Source organism: Gossypium arboreum, chromosome 6 (genome assembly GCF_025698485.1).
Source record: "Gossypium arboreum isolate Shixiya-1 chromosome 6, ASM2569848v2, whole genome shotgun sequence".
NCBI lineage: Eukaryota > Viridiplantae > Streptophyta > Magnoliopsida > Malvales > Malvaceae > Gossypium > Gossypium arboreum.
The window spans coordinates 66,934,077-66,957,138 of record NC_069075.1 but is presented as its reverse complement, the minus strand read 5'-3'; the positions used below and the strand labels follow the sequence as shown (position 1 = coordinate 66,957,138).

General features: G+C 34.6%; 1 protein-coding gene and 1 long non-coding RNA gene across 4 annotated transcripts; one reads left to right on the top strand and one right to left on the bottom strand.

Annotated features, from left to right (window-relative positions):
- Positions 1 to 748: 748 nt before the first annotated feature.
- On the bottom strand, positions 749 to 2,927 carry LOC128294009 (uncharacterized). The gene is made up of 2 exons (XR_008284175.1): positions 2,850 to 2,927; positions 749 to 983 (listed from the first exon to the last, which is right to left on the bottom strand). It is a non-coding gene; the product is annotated as an uncharacterized LOC128294009 (long non-coding RNA).
- A 1,915-nt stretch (positions 2,928 to 4,842) lies between these two features.
- LOC108486676 (O-fucosyltransferase 13) lies at positions 4,843 to 9,082 on the top strand. Of its 3 annotated transcripts, none has more exons than XM_017790849.2 (6): positions 4,843 to 5,153; positions 5,244 to 5,323; positions 5,744 to 5,814; positions 5,905 to 5,993; positions 7,794 to 8,015; positions 8,114 to 9,082. In XM_017790849.2, exons 1-6 carry the CDS (start codon positions 5,041 to 5,043, stop codon positions 8,847 to 8,849), a joined length of 1,311 nt encoding a protein of 436 aa, XP_017646338.1. In that variant the 5' UTR covers positions 4,843 to 5,040; the 3' UTR covers positions 8,850 to 9,082. The 3 variants fall into 3 exon arrangements, with proteins under 3 accessions (XP_017646338.1, XP_017646337.1, XP_017646340.1); XM_017790848.2 differs by having other exon boundaries at positions 7,791 to 8,015; XM_017790851.2 differs by having other exon boundaries at positions 5,125 to 5,153; positions 5,703 to 5,814; positions 7,791 to 8,015.
- The last annotated feature ends 13,980 nt before the right edge of the window (positions 9,083 to 23,062 follow it).

Genomic DNA, 23,062 nt, shown 5'->3' with positions numbered 1-23,062 from the left:
TAAATAATAAAACCTAACATATACTATATTGGGTCATATAACTCATAATTTTCAGTAATAATCGCATCCAAAAGTTCCGCTTGCACAGTCTTCAGTAAAATAATCATAACTTGAGCTCTTAAATTCGAAATCAAGTGATTCAAAATGTATTTCAAAGCTAAGAGATAACTCTTCAAATGCTTTGTAGACTTCTCTACCAAGAAATGCATGGATCCCACCAAAAAAATTGTCGCAAATCGACTAATCTTTCAAACTTGAAAATTGGCAAATTGGTTGAATTGACTTTAATAAATTTCACATTCCCCGTCCAGTATTATTATATATTAATAGTTTATATCTATGCATCAATGATTAAACATTATAATATAATGTAATACTATATATTTTATTATATTTTATAATATAATAGTAGTACATTATATAGTAATTATTATCATATATTATTATTTATTATTATACTGGTAGAAATATGCTATAATATTCTATAGTTTTTGTACATTTGAAAGTTAGCCTCCTACTATATTATATCATATATTAATAGTTTATATATATGCATAAATAATTAAATATTATAATATTATTTTACTATATATATATTAATAGTTCATATAATATATAATAAATTGATAGTTTATATGTAACACCCTCATCCGTATCCAACGTCGGGACAGGGTTCGAGCCGTTAACGGACTTAAACATTCACAACAACACATAACATATTACCAACCATGCATGGCAAACAAGCATATGCACATCACCAATATCAAACATAACATAAATAGCTAGATTTATAAGTCAGAATCATTAGCTCACTAAAGACCAATATATTTGGCCAAATGATAATAACACATGTTATAAAACTAGGTCCCTATACATGCCACTCACTTGATAATTCTAGCATATGTGTTTATACTGTCAAAGTGTTGGCTTGATCATGTGATGCTGCCTCCGACGATCTCCAACCCTGAGCTAACCTGACAACACTAAAAGAAATGGAAATGAGGGGGTAAGCTTTACCCTTAGTAAGCTCGCATGAAATAATAATAAGCAATTTACTAACATGCTTTCCATAGTAAAACTAACCCAATTGTACATTTACACATGTTCTGGTTAAGCTACTTTCTTGAGTCACAGTCACTAAATCATTTATATCTAGAGTTACGGAACTCTAAATTAAGATCCGTAAATTTTCCCAGAAACTAGACTCATATATATTTCCACCAAAAAAGTTTTAGAATTTTTGGTCTAGCCAATAAGTACAGTTTATTATTCAAAGTCTCCCTTGTTTTGCTGTTTGGCAGCTTCGACCTTTCTTCACTAAAATTTATTTATCTCATAGTACGAGTCTCAGATAATGTTTCTGTTTGTTTCTATTAAAAGTAGACACATCAAATATTCTAAGCATATAAATTATAACCCATAATTATTTTTCTACAAAATTTTAACAATTTTTCCAACTCAGAATAGGGGATCTCGAATTCATTCTAATACCATCTCACAAAAATTAGAATATCACATAATATAAAACTCTTTTTCTCCCCCTGTTTCTTTTACATGAAAATAGACTCATTAAGCTTTAATTCCATAATTTATTTGAAATTTAATTCAACTTACACAGTTTTTGGTGAATTTTCAAAGTCACACAACTACTGATGTCCAACACTATTTTACTACTAAAATTCACTCTTACATAATTTCACTTAATCCATTTTGTCTTATCGAAGTTCACTCAAATATCGAGCATATTGCTCAAAATTTTCTTAAACATTTACCTGAACTTATTCATCATATAATCATGTTCACATATATTTTTACTTAATCGATTTTTCCATTGAACTCTTCGAAATAATAACTGATGCTCAGTTGTCTGCACATATTTTCACACTTGTAGCCAAAGTTATCTGGTACGCATAGTAGCCTGCACTTAGTACTACACACGTGACCTAACCATCTAATACACGTAGTAGCCTGCACTTAGTACTACACACGTGATCGAAGTTATCGGGTACGCATAGTAGCCTGCACTTAGTACTACACATGTGACCAATTATCTGATACACGTAGTAGCCTGCACTTAGTACTACACATGGGACCTCACAATAGATCATTTGTATCGTTTCTATTCCGAAGGCTCAACAGGGAAATTCCTCACTTTCCAACATGTTACAATTTATTCATAGTCCTTTTTCAATTTGCAATTTACAACAAATAATCATTCTATAGGCAGCCACATTTCATATGATAACAAAATATAATAAAATAAAAATAATCGATAAATTATTTACATACAAACTTACCTCGGATCCAGAAATGGCAATTTACTATTCTAGTCCATAACCTTGTATTTTCCTGATTTAAGCTCAAATCTCGATTTCCTTGATCTATAATATCACATTTAGCCTACTAAATAGTCACACTATTCATATGGGTCTAAAATCATATTTTTACAAATTTTCATTTTGACCCCTAAACTTTTACATTTTTTTACTTTTGCCCCAAGGTTCGGAAATTAAACTTCTTCCTATTTTCTTATGTTTTATGACATGCTGATCATTTTCCCCTTCTATGGAAACATCAAATTCTCCCTCTAACATGTACTTATGAACATTAGGTATTTTTACCGATTATACCGTTTTACTTGTTTTTACGTAAAATCGCTTAGCAAAAGTTGTTTAACACAATTTTAAGCTTCATATTCTACCATTAAGCATCAAAATACATGCATATCATTCATGGGTAAATTTTTAAACATAAATCCTAGCTCAAAATAATGGTAGAAATGAGCAGATCATGTTATCGGGATTTCAAAAATACATAAAACATTAAAAACGGAGCTCGGAATCACTTACTATTAAGCTTGGAAGCTTGGCCAAACCCTAACCATGGCTGCTCTTGGTACATTCTGCTGTAGCAAGAAGAAAGGGACACATTTGGAGTTTAAAATTTGTCTTTTAATTCATTTTACCCCTAAATGACCAAAATGCCCTTTTTACTATTCTTTCAAATTTTACCCAATCAAGGCCATTTTTGTCCAAAAGTTATATAATGGTTTAATTATCATTTAAGGACCTCCCATTTAAAATTTCATAACAATTTGATACCTTTAACATGTAGAACTCAACTTTTTCACTTTTTACAATTTAGTCCTTTTTACTAAATTGAGTGCCCAAACGTCAAAATTTTTGAACGAAATTTTCAAGAAATCATTTCGTAAAATCGTAGACCATAAAAATATAATAAAAATTAAATTTTCCTCGTCGGATTTGTGGTCCTGAAACCACTGTTCCGACTAAGCCCAAAATCAGGATGTTACATTATATATATCTTTGCATCAATAATTAAACATTATAATATCATGTAATGCCATATCTTTTATTATAATCTATAATATAATAATAGTTATATATAATAGTAGTGCATTATTTATTAATTATTATCTATTATTGTTTATTATTATCTTGGTTGAAATATGTTCTAAGTCCTAATACTTTTCATACTTTTGAAAGTTTGTCCTCCTACTATATTATATCATATATTAATAGTTTATATATATATATGCATAAATAATTAAATATTATAATATTATTTTATGTAATAGTAATGTAATATATTATAATATATTATATATATTATTTTATGTATTACCAATATACTAATTTAATATATCGTTTTAAGGTCAGTTAATTAATCAATTTCGGTTTCGTAATAGTTATATAATATATTATTATATTATCATTAAAGTTAAATTTTATAGGTTTTAATAATTATTAATTTTATAAATTTATTATACATGTATATTATAGTATTAAAAATATTTTATATTAAATTAATGTTTTTAAAATTTTATTTCACTTTATAATTTAACATAAACAATTATTATTAATTATTTTTCCTATTAACAAAATTTTAATATACATATGCAATGCTTTTGAATATATTTTAAAAAATAAAGAATTATTATTTATTTATAATTTAAATAATATTATAAAATTATATTAATTATTAATGCTTATTATGGTTGTTTAGTTATAAAGTTAGGCTTTTTTAGACTTTGAATCAAATTTATCTCAAGCTCAGGCTAGATCGATCTCGCCTCAAATCGTCTTAGATCATTCTCAACATAATTTAATAAATTTTCATTGAAACAATTAAATAAAATGTGCTATTAAAATATTCTATATTCTCTCGACCAAATTAATATTCTGGGGTTTTTATTTATTTTAAAATTTCCCGTGAGTAGAAAACTAATCAAATAAAAACTATATGCGAAAAGAAGAGTTGATGAATTATATAAAGAAATAATCAGTCTTTAATTACAAGACTAGCAGATCTCTTTAGTTATTAATTGGATTAAATAATGATGATAAAGGTGATGTGTAGATAATTAGGTGCTAAACAAGAAGAAAACCACTGTGACAAAGCTTTTTTTTTTTTTTTTTCCCTTCATATAATCAAATCAATCAACAAGATAAAACCTATATTGTCAGTCAACTTTGTTATTTTCCTTCAAATATTTATATATAATATTGATGGCTATATATATATATATTAGTTAATACACTATTGAAAATGAGTTTTTTTCATTAATTGATAGAATTTAAGATTATTTTATTTCATTAAAAGAATATAAAATAACTTAACAGCATCTTTTATTTTATTGTTTCAATTAAAAAATTCTTAAATTATGTTAGTGCACTGTCAGCAATTGAATATTATTTGATGATGGAATGATTAATTTGATCAATTTCTTTAACAGTAATGATCAAATTAAAAAAAAAGGAAATGACCAAAATAGGAATAAACTCCATTTTAGAGGGATTAACCGGTAGTTTACCCATGAATTTTCCCTTTCAATCATGACTTCAATCGCTTAAGGGGTTTTATATGCACTTTCTTCTGAAACTTTCAAAACCCAATAATTCCTTTCCTTTTTTTTTCCCGGTCGGAAATTACATTTTAAAGAAGGAACAAATCCAGTTGAATCTGATCTAAAAAAGTCATAGTGAAAAATTCCTTTTCCCTTTTTTAGTTTTGCATGAAATGAGGGTGAAGCCATTGTTTGTTATCATCTCGACACTTTCGTTATTCTTGGCCGTCGTTCTGATCTATCCTTCGCCGCCAGTTGCGCCTTCAAAGTCTTCGGACTCTACCAGGTTACTAATCCAGTCTCTCTCTACGGATCCCATTTTCACTGTATGTCATTAATTTAAGATAAATCTTCGTTGATTTGGGGAAAATTTCAGTGCCAAATCGGATATATGGAGTGTCCAGAGAATTGTGGAATGGAGACCATGCAAGTGGTGGCTTCAATCTCACTTAACTCGTTAGTATTTTCTATACCCGTCTATTGTTTGGCTTTTATTATTCATGCATTATTAGCTTTGTTGCCTTTTTTAATACATGTCTTAGCTTCCAGGGAGGAAGAAGAGGACTGAATTTTGGTATTTGGAAACGGGCTTTTTAAAAGTTTTTCATGTAAAAACTGGGGAAACATTGTATTTCGTTTTTATTATTATTAAAGTTTTTGAAGTTTATTGATTTGTTTGATGTAGATTTGATAGGTGTACATGGAAAGGGGTATAGTTAGGGAATTAAAGTTTTAGAAGGGTGGGAAGTGGGGTTTGGATTAGGTTAAAGGCCTTCTGTTTAGATTTTGACATTCTGAGTCAATCTTTTTTGTTCTTAAATGGCTATCATTGCAGACATTTGCATTGGTTTTTTTTTTGTTGTTGAATTCCTGCAGCTCTACCAGCCAAGAGTAATGGTTTTATCCGTGTCGATTGCTATGGTGGCCTCAATCAGATGAGAAGAGATGTGAGCGTATAGCTATTTTTAAATTTTTAAATAATTTCTAATATAAATTAATTTGGACTAAACATCAGATATTTTTCTTGGCGAGGGCAGTTCTGTGACGGCGTTGGTATTGCACGTTTACTAAATGCTACTTTGGTGTTGCCGAAGTTTGAGGTGGCTGCATATTGGAATGAATCAAGGTAAATTGTGCCTCTTGGAATTCATATATGCTACTCGTGATAACTCAAGGGTAGGTTTTTCTTGGCATTGCTACTAATAATAAAGTTTTTGATTTAGTTGTTGTCACAAGTTAATCAGTCACCAATTCAATTGAAAATTTTATTAAAACACCCCTACTTAAAAATTAAAAAAAAAAGTAAAAGTATACATAATTTAGTTAATTAAAAAAAGATAAATAACAAAATTTAAAACGTCACTAACAGTTAAAATACAAATCGCATTTTAAAAACCACCCACTAATCATAAAACGTAAAATGATAATTAAATACTTTTAACTATTTTTAAGACAAAACTCACTAAAAATTACTATTGTTCAAAATAAACTATCACTTTTCACATTTACAACTGTCTACACTTTTGTTCTCTTCAAGATATCTTTTTAAGTAATTTTGTCTAACTAAATTTAAACTGTTTAATCTTCCATAATTATGCCTTTTTTTTCTTATACATATTTTAAATAATTTTTAATTTTTTTTCTTTTTTGGCAAATAAAGTGAAATTTGAGGGATCCTGTAATTTCTAAATTACTTTGAAGAGTTTCACACATGTTAAGGCAGTAGAGATCTAGGTATTGTTAAACTTTATAGTGCTTGTAGTGAATACCCTATGATATAATTCTACTAATTGTAATTTTCTTATTGAAGTTAAGATTACACAGGAAAAAAAAGAAGAGCAAAATGAGAACCTACACAGCATCTGATTGACTGTAATATAATGGTAGTCATGGGGATTAGTGTTACTAGCCATGTCTTCCCATCCTCCAGACGCTTATGCTGGCTCTGTTCTATGTTGTTATCATCCATAATTTGCTTTTCCTTTGTCAAATTTATGTTTGTGGTTAGGTTTGATAAATTGCTTGTATTATTCTCTTTTGAGAATTTGTTGTTAGTTGCCAAGAGATGAACTTAGTAGTGGCTCACATGTTGCTTGACTTTGAGTTCCTGAACTGCTGAACTACTGAAATGGGGAAGAATTTAATTAAAGCTTTATTATTGAAGCTGGAGTGGACAAATGTTCTCGTTCAAGAAACCGAATTTTCTTTTTCAGGAAAATGAACCTATATCTAACTGTCCAATCATAAATTCTTTATGTAAATATTATGTGCTTCTAGAGTTCTATTGTTTCTTTGTCAAGGTTGCCAACACTTCCCTACCTGTTAGAAAGTTGAAATTCTCTTAAGATTCAAAGGATTAATAGAGAAAGAAGATAGAAAGTTTGAGAAAGAGAGATGAGTTCTATTGTTTCTTTGTCAAGGTTGCCAACACTTCCCTACCTGTTAGAAAGTTGAAATTCTCTTCAAGATTCAAAGGATTAATAGAGAAAGAAGATAGAAAGTTTGAGAAAGAGAGAACATTTTCTAGTTCTGGAAATCATTGATCACCAAAAGCTTACACTACAGTGTTAGTGTGTAACTGCTTCAGCAACAAATTGCTAAACAAAATACCTGAACTCTAACTTAGTTAAAATTAGAGCTGAACTTTTACATATTCAAATGTGTTACTGTTAACACTACCTATGTTTAAATCATGAGGATATATCTCATCTGCCCTTTTTTATTAAGTGCTTGAAATTAAGTCATAGTTATTTCAGTCATAGTTCTAGTGATTGTAACAGCTTCTTTTGTTTAGTATTATACATAATTTATTATCAGATGGGTGTAGCTAAACTGCTTACTATAATCCAATGTTACAATGTCTAATGATATCCAAATATGTTTATGTTGCCATTTTATTAGTTACGATTCTTTCTTTTCATAGCAGTGGCTTTTCAGATGTATTCGATGCCGATTACTTCATAACACAGATGAATGGTTTTGTCAATGTTGTTAAAGAATTGCCACCAGAGATATCATCAAAAGAACCCCATAGAATAGATTGCAGTAAACGGAAAGGTCAATTTGATTACATTGAAAGTGTTCTTCCATCCTTATTGAAATATCATTACGTCTCTATCACACCAGCAATGAGCCAAAGAAGGGATAGGTATTACTTTTTTCTGTCTCAGAATTTCTCAAGACTTTGATTACGTAGAACTATGGTGTAGATGAATATATTTACATTTTTGTTAAGATATCTTGTAGGTACCCAAAGTATGCAAAAGCTGCACTTTGTCAAGCCTGTTACAGAGCATTAAAGCTGACTGAATCATTGGAGAAGAAAGCTAACAAGCTTCTGGAAGCTATACCAAAACCTTTCCTTTCCCTTCACCTTCGGTTTGAACCAGACATGGTAGCTTATAGCCAATGTCAGTACTCAGGCCTTTCACCTACCTCGATGAAAGCCCTTGAAGCTGCACGTGGAGATGATAGAAAGCCATGGACTGGAGAAGCAGCCCGGATTTGGAGAAATAGGGGAAAATGCCCCCTTACACCAAATGAGACTGCCTTTATACTTCAAGCACTATCAATACCAAAGAACACAAACATTTATCTTGCCGCTGGGGATGGACTAATGGAGATTGAGGGTTTAACATCTATTTATAGCAATGTAGTTACCAAATCTGCTCTTCTTAGTGGTGAGGATTTCGAAACAATGCATGGGAACACAAAAGCTGCCTTGGATTATTACGTATCAATAAACAGTGATTCTTACATGGCTACATACTTTGGAAACATGGATAAGATGGTAGCCGCGATGCGAGCTTTTGAAGGACTGTATAAAACTCTTTTCTTAAGCCGAAGAGCTTTTGCTGAATTTACATCTAGAGGGTTGGAAGGGAAGCTGTTGATGGAAGCATTATGGAAGGCTCACAAAGATGATTTCATCAAGGGACGAGGGTCTGCGTTGTCTGACTGCTTTTGTGAGTTCAAATTATAGTTCAAATTATATTTTTTTAGGCATTCTTTTTGTATGAAATCTTATACGGAATAGTTTTTAACAGCGGATCTACGTTGCTAAAAAATTTCCATTGTTTTCTCGAGAATTAGTTTTGGATTCTCATTGTCTACATTACTCTTCATATTTTGGTGACAAAACAACTTGGGCATCATATGCTAATTGCTAATGCTATACCTTTTCTTTTGTATTAAATGAAATGTTAGTTGGTCAAACATTTTTTTTTCCTTTCCCTTTTTTCTTCGTTGGTTATCTAAATTGAGCACCAAAAATGATTGCATGCACATATTTCCTAATTGGACCCTGGTTCCAAATTGTTGGTTAACGTCCTGATACAAACTTTGATACTTAAACTACCAATTTGTTCTTCACGTTGCAAACAAAAGTTTTTGCTTAATATTGAGAAATATGGTAATCAAAATGGATAGCATTAGCCTTGACCCACAAATAAAAATGATTATTTATTTGCTAGCTCAAAATATTTATCGAAAATTTTGCTCAAACTAAACCAGCATCTTGTGATAGTCATTCTCCCATTCTACATTCCACCACTCCTCTCCTTTCAGTAACAATCTTCTGTCCTCTTGCACTATCCTAGTTTAGTGGAAGCTTCCACAACTTTAGCTATTCCTGAATACTAATTATCTCCAACTGGGGAAAAGGCAAGGCATCCTAGTATGTTGCTTTTGTTTTGGGCAAATAAAAAAATGTTAGAATTTCCCATAAGTTCACTGATTTCACCAAATTTTTCCTAACTAATAATTTGATGTATGCACCGTAAGCTTGGACAACATGAAGGGTTTGAGTTTTCAAGTGAGCCAATTACAAGATCAATATCCAAGCAATTTAAGGATTGAATTGAAGGCTTTGTTCAATAGCTTATCTCAATAAGTTGAGTAACTGCATGAGAGGAATGAAGAAGGAAAATTGGGTTGAATCTAGAACACAAGCCTAACTACATTTTACAAGTCCAGTTGGATCAAGGCCCAACTACAATAGGTTAAGCCTTTAAACATTTTATTTAATGATGGCATGTGACCCATTAGAAATCAGAATAGATTTTTTAAGTTTTTCTTTGTGTTGACTAAAATTTTCTTAAAATTAGCTTTTAGTTGACTATCCTTAGAATTTCCTTAAATTCTTATTGTTTTACTACTATAGAAGTGATATAAAGCCACCACTGCAAGACATCATCTTGAATTTTAAAAAGAAAATACCCCGTAACACCATGAAACTGTCAATTTGACACGTAACACTACGTTAATATTGGATAAGTGAATTTATAAGAAAATCTGGAGAACAAATCAGGAGAAAAAGTCGTATGAGATAAAATGATGTTGGATAAGAGAATTAGTGGAAAGAAATTTAGAAAGGAAAATATGAAAAAGAGAGAGCTTAAATCGTATAATTTGAAAAGTTAAAGGATTAAAGTACATTTTGACCAAAAATTAGTAATACAAATTACTAGTGATTTAATTGACATAAGAATAAATTGAAATATGTATTGGTGTGATAAAAACATTTTAAGGATCCAATTGAAAAGATTTTAAAATACAAATATTAAATTTTAGATTTTTTTATTTTGCCAAGAAAAGGATAAAGGTGTAGTTTTCTTTAACCAAGGATGTTTATTAAGCATTAAATAAGAATTATGAAAGTTAGAGTTGATTAATAACTATTTGATGTAAAGAATTGTGCTTAGAAGCATAAAAGGCAAAATAATAATAATTTAATTTTATAAGTGTATTTTAGTCTTTTCACGAAAATGTTGTGATGAAAATATTATTTAAATGAGAAATTTGATATATGAAATAAACTTGTACAATTAGATCTTGAATCATGTTATAAATTTTTGGACTTAAATGTGAACTTGGACTTTTGACACAAATGATATTTTAAATGGGAAAAGGATGAAAAGAACTCCCATCAACCTTTCTTTTATGCTGCTGTCAACCAGGCTTTGTTTCATGGAGGTTCTCTCCCTTCATCTTTATTTCCATGCATTTTCCTTAATATTTTGAAAAGATCTCTACACTCAATTTTGAATTTTGTTGAAATCACTTGGAAATCAACTTTATTGCATGGATTTCACCATAACTTCTATCATTGTCAGCCTATGTTTGGTGGATTTTAATGTGAGAAAATGAAAATTAGAGAAAAAAAAGCTTCAACAATGTATGAATTATGTTTTTCTAATTCCCTAAGCATGAAATTTGAGTTCATTATGAAAGAGTTTAGAAAGTTTAGACATTAATTTTGGATGTATTTTTATGTGAACTGTGTAACATCACTTACTTATCTCGATGTTCGAGATGAATGGAAGGTACTATCGGAGCATTAAGATAGCAAATACATTTGATTTATTCCAGAAATTTTAAACTTGAAAACATGTTTATAAAACTATAAAAAATATTTAAATTCTATTCAAATATAAGAAAGTTACTTAATTTGTTAAAGGTTACTCAAATCCTTAAAGAATTTTATAAGAAATTAAGTAAAACAAAAAGAGCAAATGTATGTTCAACCACCGCCCAAAGCTCTTGCCTAGGCAGAACTAGAGTTGTTAGTTGTTTTCTTTTTTCGCTCTAGAGCTGCTCAGGTGGCTCGAGCTACTTCTCAGTTGGTAATGTAGTTAGTATTAATTTCGTTATGATGACACCTAGGTGGCCCAAGTTGCCGCTTAGGCAGTACTATAACCATTTTTAATTTCATACCTTCATAAAACATGGCTATATAATCTCAATGGGTTTCGAAACATTACCAATCAATTTCTAAGCTCATTTAAATTCAAAATATATGGTATATGTGCACTTGGATGAATGGTGGAGTGAAACTACTTTAAGAAAATCGAAAAGAATTCGAGTTACAAATTACTTTTACAAATATTATTCAAAACTAAACCTTTATATACATGCCAAAATTTCCATACTAAAACAAAAATTATACATACACAACAACCTCTAATGAAGGGTGATGCAAAGCTCCCAACTTCAGACATTAAACTTCTTATCAAAGCTTTTACCTACGTATTTTAAACATGTAACGCCCCAAATCTTAAGTGATTAATTTGTATGTTGTGTTGCATAAATGCTTGCTGGCTTTAGTGGTTAAGTGTCCTGAGAAGTGTGAGAAATCCTGGGTTCAAACCTTGGCTTTAGCATAAATTATTCTTTTAATTGAATAAAACCCTTGGTTCTAGACAGTAGGTTTTTAAATAATTGTAGGGAAAGCATGTCACGAAAGGCCTACTGATCTAGGGGATAAGGGGCGAGTAGATTGTTCCTAAAGGCCTGAAGTTCGAATCTTCGTACACGTTGTGGGTGTTTTATTTTGCTGCTGTGCTGTGTAAGAGATTGAATATCAGTGGAATTCTGAAGCTAGTAGGCGGTTGGAGTGTTTGGGGGATGAGGGAGTTGTGTAGCCAAAATTTAAGAGGATTATGGAGGGATTTGGATAGTGATCGGTGGGAGTGATTTGGGGAGGGATTTTAGGAGAGAATTAAGGGAGGTTGAAATGTGTGGAAGTAGTTTACCGAATATGGGAACTCTATTATGCCAATTCGGTCATAGGCTCTTAGTGCCAAAATTGTGTGGTTTTTGCGCTCCATTTCGGTAGCTATTGCTCCTTTTGTTCCTTTTCTTTCTTCGGTTTGTTGTCTTGTTTGGTAGCCGAATACTACTTGTAACCATTTGGGAACTTTTCGTATGGGTTTTGCTCTTCAACAGTGCCTTACAGACTGACCTCCTCTGTTCTCTCTACACTCTTAACAATTATTCTTCCCCTTATTCTTTTTTTTTTGTTTGGCCGAACACCCTCCTTTCCTCTCTCTCAAACTTGTCCGGGTTTTAGTTTTGGTTTTGATCGATTCTTCCTTTCTTCTCCCTTTCTCTCAATCAACTTTCCCTTTGATCGATTACACCCTCTTCTCTCTCTTCTCATTTGGGTACTTGAGCCGATTTCTGTCTAGCTCTTTTTCCATTTGTTTCGATTTTTGCAGTTCTTCTTTGAAAAATCGAGACGTGTTGGTGCTACCCTTGCCTCTGTTGTGTGGGTATTCTTTTTGGAGATAGAAGGTCGATTGCTTCCCTTCCCTAAAATCAATTTTGCGATTTTGATTATATATAAGAGCCTGTAATCAATCTTTGGCAACGATTGAAGTGTAAGGAGTCTTAATCGTTCGATCAAGGTTTGGGGTACTCTTAAACTAGACGCGTATTTTCGCAAACAGGTGTGTAACCACACTGCCATTATCGTAAATCGAAAAAAGCCAAAATAGGTGACCGTCGACACTACACGAGCTTGCGCTCATTTGTGTGGTAGTTTGAATGGATAAACATGGGCATTTGATCGTAGAGGCTGCCATGAGCGATTTCATGGGCTTAGGCCACTTTGGGCCACGTTGGGCCAGAATGGGCCATGTGGGCCCCACGAGCTCGTGGGCCTATACAGCCAAACCATACGGACGTGTAGAGATTATGGGACTAGGCTGTGTAGTTCACATGGCCAAGGCCATTTTTGGGCTTAGTGCGCCATAGGCCCATTTTCACTATTTGACTGTTAAGGTTACACGGGTCACTCGAGACGACTGTAAACCTACAGTTGGGTCGGTAAGTATACCTAGACCCCAATTTGATGAAATGACTATTATACCCCTATGAGGTAAAATGACTGATATGCCCCTATGATATGTATGACTGTAATCGAGCATGACATTTTTACATACATGTATGATATTATGACATGACATATTGTATGGGGATGAGTTTATTATATTTAGAGGAAGTGTACTGTACTGGAAGCTCTGCTGCAAATACTGTTTAGTGCCGCAACAGGTGCTATAATTTGGAGTGTAGGGATGGGTGGGTTGATTTTATCCCCACATGGAGTGTAGGGTTGCACGGAGTGGAGTGTAGAGGATGGATGGGTAGGTTTTCTGATTGCATATCTGTTACTGTTACTGAGATGGATGGGCTAAGGCCCACACTGATACCGATACTGTAATGTGCTAAAGTCCTAACTAATATTGGACTGTTACTTAAACGGGCTTAGGCCCAGATTGTATTTGCCTATTGTATGATTGACTGTTTGTTTAATAAGGGATTACACATTGAGTTTTCATAAACTCACCCTTCTACTTTTCTTCCCAGGTAATCCTTAGGTAAATTGGTGCTGCAAGGGACTCGATGGTGGCCACACAACTGCATTTGCTTTCATTTTTAACTTTTAATTTATAAGTAATTTTATTTGGGTGTTTGTTTTTTAATAAGGCCTCTCTATGTTTTTATTTTAATTTGGGATTTATTTACTTGATTCATATCTTCTAGTAGTAGGCCACGGATTTTGAAAAAGATAAATACTTTTCAAACACCACGTTTACGCAACATATTTTAAAAAGCTTCCGCAGCAAACATTATTTTTTTAAAAACGTAATGACAATCTAATATGTTTAACATTTTGCTAAAACAACTTGAGTTTTAACAATGAACAAGATATCCTAAACTTACGTTAAGTTCACAAAGAGGTTTTTATATAAAACGACTTTTCAATGAAATTATGATAATCGAAAAGCACTTCAATGTGACATTACAGATTCGGTCATAACATCTAGGCCGAGTTTGGGGTGTTTACATTTAGTGATATCAGAGCTAGGTTACAAAACTCAGCTGTGGATTTGGGTTTCTTTTAAACTTGAAATTTCAAAAAAGAACTTTGAAATATTTGAAAATTTTGGAAATATTTTACTGAATGTATGGCACTTCGAGTCACCAGTGCCGATCCTATAAGTTCTCTGAAACTACTACTTGTTTAAATTGGAATACTGAGAATACTGTAGGCAATAGACTGCACTGAAATACTCTGTTTAGGGTAACCTAAAACTGTAGTAAGACTGCGATCTGCGAAAAAAAAACTTTGAGTTATCGATAATATTTTCCATAAAATATCCGTTAATAAACACTGGAACTGTAAAACTGATGCATAAAACTGTTAAAACAGATATCGATAATATTTTCCATAAAATATCCGTTAATAAACACTGGAACTGTAAAACTGATGCATAAAACTGTTAAAACAGATAAAGCGTAATTCGATAATGAGCACCAGAGGTACTAGTGGAAGGGGTACAAGAGGCCGCGGTGGAGGCCTTGAAGGTGCTTGGGCTGGGTCTTCGGTGTAACACCCCCACGCCCGAAACCGTCGCTGGAGTCGAGCTTGAGGAGTTACCGAACATAATTTATCAAATTAAGAATTGCAAATCATTTGTTTCTACATTCTTAGCTTTCTAACTACCCGTGTCACAGTTACAAGAAAAATCATATCTCGAGTTACGAAACTTGAAATCAAGATCTATAAATTTTCCCTAAATATATACTAAAATATCTATTTACTATTTTTTTTCTAGAATTTTTGGTTGGGCCAATTAGTACAGTTTATTAGTTAAAGTCTCCCCTGTTTCAGGGTTCGACTGCTCTGACCTCTGTGTATTACGAATCAGATATCTCTCTATAAAGAATTTCAATGACTATGAGGTTTGTTTCTCTTAAAACTAGACTCAATAAGGAATCTGTAAATATAAACAAAAACTTCTAATTATTTTTGTAAAATTTATTATGAATTTCTAAAGTCAGAACAGGGGATCCAGAAATCACTCTGGCCCTGTTTTACAAAAGTTTAAATATCTCATAAAATATAATTTATATCCTGTTTTGTTCAATCCACATGAAAATAAACTCATTAAGCTTCAATTTCATAACTTACTCATTATTTATTTACATTTATACTATTTTTAGTGATTTTTCAAATTCATGTCATTACTGCAACAATATTCTATTTTAAGGCAAGTTTCATCTTTCCATGAATTTTTATGAACTAGATAACCTATTAAACTTCCATGATATCAAACATGATCTAAATTAGCCATCACCATGACTTATCAATATCAAACATTTTCTCAACCAAACATGGCCATATCATAAAATTATTTACACAAAATAAGTATATTGCTATACATGCCATACTTAAGTTTTACAAGCCATTTACCCAGATGAAAGTCCTTTGGATAGTGTGATCGAACCTTTGACCCGTCCCGATTCCCGAGCTGGATTGTTCAAAACTACAGTAAGTAAAGAGAAGGGAGTAAGCATAAACGCTTAGTAAGTTCATATGTAAATAACAAGTAATATAACAATACAAATATACCAAACAACTTTAGCATGGTATCACCAAAACATATATCATATTTCTAAACATCATTCATCATCTTACCACCTTATCGTTGTTGTATCTATTATCAACCCGAGGGTTAAGAACATACCTGTCCAAAGTTTCCATTTCACAACACTTACCAAAACGTCGCTTGCATCTTAAGTGTTCTTTCATTTTACTAGAAATTTCACCCGTTGAACACATCGGAATACAACTCGGATACACAGATAATTTGCACATAAGTGCCTCATATGTAATCAAGAAATCATGTAACCCGCCCCTAAGTGAACTCAGACTCAACTCAACGAGCTCGGGCGTTCGCATCCATAAGTGAACTCGGACTCAACTCAACGAGTTCGGATGCCTAGTTACATCTCACGAACTCGGACTCAACTCAACGAGTTCAGACATTCGCATCCATAAGTGAACTCGGACTCAACTCAACGAGTTCAGATGCTCAACCATCCTAGTGACATGTCACTTGTATCCTAATCTATTCCTAAGGTTCAAACGGGGTTTTTCCCTCGATCTCACATTTGTCGTCTTCCATGGAATATCGGAACCGATACTCGGTAGCAATTCATATTTATCAAGTAGTAAACATAATTTGCATATTACTCAACATTAACCACAAAGCATAATATTTCACGATTAAAAATCAACATATCATATAATTAACATCAATAACTTAAAAATAACAATTATGCTACATTATTTAGTCCACAATCTTTTCTTTTCCTCGATCGCGACTTGAATCTCGTTTCTCTTGATCTATAATACCAAATTAATCTTACTTAATACATACATTCATCAAAACAGCATTTAATACGAACTTTGAAAAAATTACACTTTTGCCCCTAAACTTTTGCATAATTACACTTTTGCCCCTAGGCTCGGGAATTAAACTTTATTCCTTATTCTTATGTTTTATAACATGCTGATCACTTTTCCCTTCTATGGCAACATCAAATTCTCACTCTAACATATACTTGTGACTATTAGGTATTTTTGCCGATAAAGCCCTTTTACTCGTTTTCACTCAAAATCGAGTAGCACAAGTTGTCTAACATAATTTAAAACCCCATATTCTATCATAAAACATCAAAATACACAAATTTCACCTATGGGTATTTTTCCAAATATAAACCCTAGGTTAAATTATTGCTAGCATAAGCTTAATCGAGCTTCCGGGATTCCAAAAACGTAAAGAACATTAAAAACGGGGGTTGGAATCACTTACTATGGAGCTTGAAAGTTGAAGAAACCCTAGCTATGGAGAGAGGGAGAATTTGGCAGAAACTAAGGAGGATGATGACCAATTTTGTGTTATTTTTCCCATTTTATTTCATTTAATATCAAAATGACCAAAATGCCCCTCCTTACTAAACTTTCAAAATTCCTTCCATGTCCTAATTTTTTCCATGAACTTAAAATTGGTAAAATTGCTATTTAAGACCTCCTAATTAATATTTCAATGCAATTTCATACTAAAAACTTCTAGAATGCAAATTTTGCAACTTATTCGATTTAGTCCCTACTTTCAATTTAAGCACTTTAGGCATAGAATTTCATCACGAAATTTTCACACAATCATGAAATCATATCATAATCATCAAAATAATTATAAAATAATTATTTCTATCTCGAATTTGTGGTCACGAAACCACTATTCCGATTAAGCCCTAATTCAGGATATTACATTCCGCATCTAATCATATGCCTAATGTGGAAGCTAGAGAGGCACCGACTTCACCTATGACTGAGACTGGGTCTCATGATCATGCGACCGGGTACTACACACTGTCCCAAGCTATGCTAAGAATTTTGAATAGGGTCGCTGGGCCCGATACTAGTACTGTAGGCCGTGGGTCAGTTACAAAACGACTCCGGTCCAATAGGGCTGAGATTTTTAGGGGTATCGCTGAAGTTGCCCCTAATGTGGCTGAATATTAGATTAAGGCCACAGAGAGGATCATGGACGAACTGCACCCCTGAGCAGAAACTAAAAGGTACAGTGTCACTGCTGCGAGATGAAGCCAAGGAGTGGTGGCTTACAGTTAAAGAGGGTACTCAGCCCGACCGGTTGACCTGAGAATTTTTCAAGACTACCTTCCAGGGAATGTATGTGGGCACTAGCTATGTAGATGCCCGGAGGAGAGAGTTTTTGAATTTGACTCAAGGGGATAAATTAGTGGCTGAATATGAGGCTGAATTCTTACGATTAAGCCGTTATGTGCGTAGGATAGTGGCAATTGAATATGAGTGTTGTGTTCATTTCGAGGACAGCCTCAGAGATAGTCTACGGGTTTTGATAACTCCACAGAGGAGGCGAGATTGAAGATCGTCGAGAATGTAAAGCGCGCTGAGCGCTAGAACCGTGAGAAAGAAAGGGGTGGGAACAAGAGGGATTCAGAGCCCTCAAGTTTATTTCTGAGGCTTAAGAAAAAGGCCAGAGTTGATGGCCGATCAGAGTTGGGCCCCCTGTTGCTACTTCTGGATCGCAACCTTGTGTTGATTGTGTGAGACGCCATCAGGGCGACTGTTGGAAAATGATTGGGGCATGTTTGAGGTGCAGATCTCTGGAGCACTGTATCAAAGATTGTCCACGGAGGCCTGATTAGATGCAAGCTACTGGTATGGGTACTGTTCATCCATTGAAAGGTGTTCAGCAACCACCGAAAGGCCATGGTCAGGCCAGAGGTGGAAATGGTATGGGTCGTGGTCGTAAAGTACCGGAAAGAGGTGCTGGTCATATTGAGGCGATGCAGCCAGTACTGGTTTATGCTGCACGTTACCAAGAGTATAGAGATGCCCCAGATGTTATCACAGGTACGTTCTTTATCCATAATGTACATTATACTGCATTGATTGATGTTGGGTCTACGCATTCCCATATAGCATGCACTGTATTTGAGACTTTGGGTATAATGGTTGAAAGAAGTTACTGTGTTAAGTCTATTAAGGCAATCAGTGAGAGTGAATAAACTGTTTAAAGATGTACTTTTGGAGGTTCAAGGGACTATCTTTCTGGCGGATTTAATGGAACTCCCTTTTGGAGAATTCGACTTAATATTGGGTATGGACTAGCTAGTTAAACATCAAGTGAATTTGGATTGTGCTACTAAACTGGTGGTACTAAAAACTGTGGAGGGTGATGAGGTAGTAGTAATTGGGGAGCGTAGAACTATTTGTCAAACGTGATTTCTACGCTAAGGGTCGAGAAGTTGGTTTCTAAGGGTTGTGAGGCGTATCTAGCTTACATCGGTGTTTCTGATTCTGAGGTTTCCTCTATTAAGGATATCATAATAGTTAAAGACTTTCCGGATGTTTTCCCTGATAAGCTACATAGATACCTCTAAACCGTGAAGTTGAGTTTGGGATTGAGTTTTTGCCTAGTACAGTTTTGGTGTCCATCGCCCCTTATAGAATGGCATTGAAGGAGCTAGTGGAGCTTAAGGCTCAGAATCATGAGCTACTGGATCGAGGGTTCATCCGACCTAGTGTGCCTCCATAGGGAGCACCAATTTTATTTGTAAAAAAGAAGGATGGATCCATGCGTATGTGCATAAACTATCGGCAACTAAATAAATTGACTATTAAGAATAGTTACCCCTACTGAGAATTGATGATCTATTCGACCAGTTTCCAGGAGCTTCGGTCTTCTCTAAAATTGACCTCCGATTGAGGTACCATCAACTGAGAGTCAAAGAGGTTGATGTTTACAAGACAGTGTTTAGGACTCGTTATGGTCATTACAAGTTTCTAGTAATGCTATTTGGACTGACGAATGCACCGATGGCTTTTATGGATCTGATGAACAGAGAGTTCTAGCCATATCTGGATCAGTTCATAGTGGTTTTTATAGATGACATTCTGGTGTATTCGAGAACTGAAGATGAGCATGATGCACAACTTCGAGTGGTTCTGCAAATTCTAGAGGAGAAAAAACTGTACGCTAAATTCAGCAAGTGTGAATTTTGATTACGAGAGGTAACATTTTTGGGCTATGTGGTATATGCTGAGGGGATTAGGGTTTATCCTGAGAAAATTGAAGCTGTTCTAGACTGGAAGCCGCCTAAGACGGTATTTGATATTCGAAGTTTTTTGGGTTTGGCAGGGTATTATAGATGTTTTGTTGAGTGGTTTTCGTTGATTGCTGCACCTCTGACTAAGTTGTTGCGAAAAGGGGTGCTGTTTGACTAGACTGATAAGTAAGAAGAGAGTTTTGAGAAGCTTAAGAAAGTTTTGACTGAGGCCCCTATCTTGATACAGCCATAGTCTAGAAAAGAGTTCACTGTTTACAGTGATGCATCACATGTCGGTTAGGATGTGTGCTAATGCAAGAGGGTAAAGTGGTGGCATATGCGTCACCTCAGCTTAAGACTCATGAGGTGAATTATCCGATGCATGACTTGGAGTTGGCTGCGATGGTATTCGCACTAAAAATTTAGAGGCATTACCTGTACGGTGAGAAGTGTATCATTTACACTGATCACAAGAGCCTCAAGTACCTCCTCACGCAGAAGGAGCTAAACCTTAGGCAGCGTAGATGGATTGAGCTACTTAAGGACTATGACTGTTCCATTGAATACCATTCTAGTAAGGCCAATGTGGTGGCTGATGCACTAAACTGTATGGCTATGACTAATCTGAGGGCGATGTTTGCTCGCCTTAGTTTGTTTGACGAGGGTAGCCTATTGGCCGAACTTCAGGTTAAACGACTTGGATTGAGTAGATTAAGGGTAAATAGTTGGAGGATAAGTCACTGGGTCCTCGATTCCGACTGATTGAGAGTGGGAAAACTTTAGATTTTAGACTGAATAGTGAAGGGGTACTGTGTTTCCGTGGGAGAGTCTGTGTACTGAGGGATACTGATTTGAGGCAGTCTATACTACGGAGGTGCATAGTATTCCTTATGCTATGAATCCTGGTAGAAATAAAATGTACAGAGACCTTCGTGATTATATTGGTAGCCTGGTCTTAAACGTGAAGTTACCGACTTTGTGAGTAAATGCCTTATTTGCCAGCAGGTTAAGATTGAACATCAGTTACCTGTAGGATTGCTTCAGCCAGTTAAAATTCCACTTTGGAAGTGAGAGAGATTAACTATGGACTTTGTTAGTGGGCTACCCTTAACGCCTTCTAAGAAAGATTCAGTATGGGTCATCGTGGATCGATTGACCAAGTCTGCCCATTTCATGCCTGTTCGTACTGATTACTTATTGCAGTAGCTAGCTAAGCTGTATGTGTCGGAGATAGCGAGACTGCATGGGGTACCAGTTTCCATAATATCTAATAGATATCCTCACTTCATATCTTGGTTCTGAAAGAAGCTACATGAGGTATTGGGCACAAGGCTAGACTTCAGTACTGCGTTCCATCCTCAGACAGATGGTTAGTCAGAGAGGGTGATTCAGATATTGGAGGACATGTTGAGGAGTTGTGTGATTAGCTTCCGGGGCAGTAGGGAGGATTACTTGTCGTTGGAAGAGTTTGCATACAACAATAGCTATCAGTCTAGCATACAGATGGTACTTTACGAGGCATTATATGGTCGTAGGTGTCGTACTTCTTCGTGTTGGAATGAGTTGGGTGAGCGGTGTGTTCTGAGCCCTGAATTGATTTCTGATACCAAGGATAAAGTTAGACTAATTCGGGATCGACTGAAGCCGACATCTGATAGACAAAAGTCATATGCGGATCTGAAGCGTAAGGAGATTGAGTATTCTGTGGGGGACTTGGTATTTCTCAAGGTCTCGCCATGGAAGAAGGTATTGAGGTTTGGATGGAAGGACAAGCTAAGCCCTAGGTTTATTGGGCCTTACCGTATATTGAAGTGCGTGGGACCAGTTTCCTATCAACTTGAGTTAGCTCAATAGTTAGACCAGATTCACAATGTGTTCCACGTCTCCATGCTGAGGCGTTATCACTCTGATCCCACGTATATTGTCTCGACTGACGATATTAAGGTTAGGTCAGATCTAACTTTCGAAGAGAAACTGATTCATATTCTAGAGCAGGATGTAAAAGTGTGAAGGAAGAAGTCCATCCTACTGGTTAAGGTACTTTGGCGTAATCACAGCTCAGAGGAGGTCACGTGGGAACCCGAGGAGGCGATGCGACAACAATACCCTCATCTGTTTTGACCAGGTAAATTTTAAGGCTGAAATTTTCTTTTAGGGGGTAGAGTTGCAATGGCCCAAATCTTAAGTGATTAATTTGTATGTTGTGTTGCGTAAATGCTTGCTTGCTTTAGTGGTTAAGTGTCTTGAGAAGTGTGAGAAGTCCTGGGTTCAAACCTTGGCTTTAGCATAAATTATTATTTTAATTGAATAAAACTCTTGGTTCTAGACAGTAGGTTTTTAAATAATTGTAGGGAAAACATGTCATAGAAGACCTACTGATCTAGGGGATAGGGGCGTGTAGATTGTTCCTAGGGGCCTGAGGCTTGAATCCTAGTAGGCTCGGTGGGTGTTTTATTTTACTGCTATGCCGTGTAAGAGATTGAATATCAGTGGAACTCTGAAGGTAGTGGGCGGTTGGAGTGTTTGGGGGATGAGGGAGTTGTGTAGCCAAAATTTAGGAGGATTATAGCGGGATTTGGATAATGATCGATGGGAGTGATTTGGGGAGGGATTTTATGATGAGGGAGTTGTGTAGCCAAAATTTAGGAGGTTAAGGTGTGTGGGAGTAGTTTGCCAAATGTGTGAACTCCATTATGCCAATTCGGTCATAGGCTCTTAGTGCCGAAATTGTGTGCTTTTTACTCTCCATTTCGGTAGCTATTGCTCATTTTGTTCCTTTTCTTTCTTTGGTTTGTTGTTTTGTTTGGTAGTCGAATACTACTTGTGACCATTTGGGAACTTTTCGTATGGGTTTTGCTCTTCAACAGTGCCTTACAGACCGACCTCCTCTGTTCTCTCTACACTCTTAACAATCATTCTTCCCCTTGTTTTTTTTTATTTTGTTTCGCCAAACACCTTCATTTCCTC

Coding starts and splice junctions, on each gene's coding strand:
- LOC108486676 (XM_017790848.2), top strand. CDS start 5,041: ATGAGGGTGAAGCCATTGTTTGTTATCATCTCGACACTTTCGTTATTC. Junction 5,324..5,743: donor GCTTCAATCTCACTTAACTC/GTTAGTATTTTC, acceptor GAATTCCTGCAG/CTCTACCAGCCAAGAGTAAT. Junction 5,994..7,790: donor GCATATTGGAATGAATCAAG/GTAAATTGTGCC, acceptor TTCTTTTCATAG/CAGTGGCTTTTCAGATGTAT.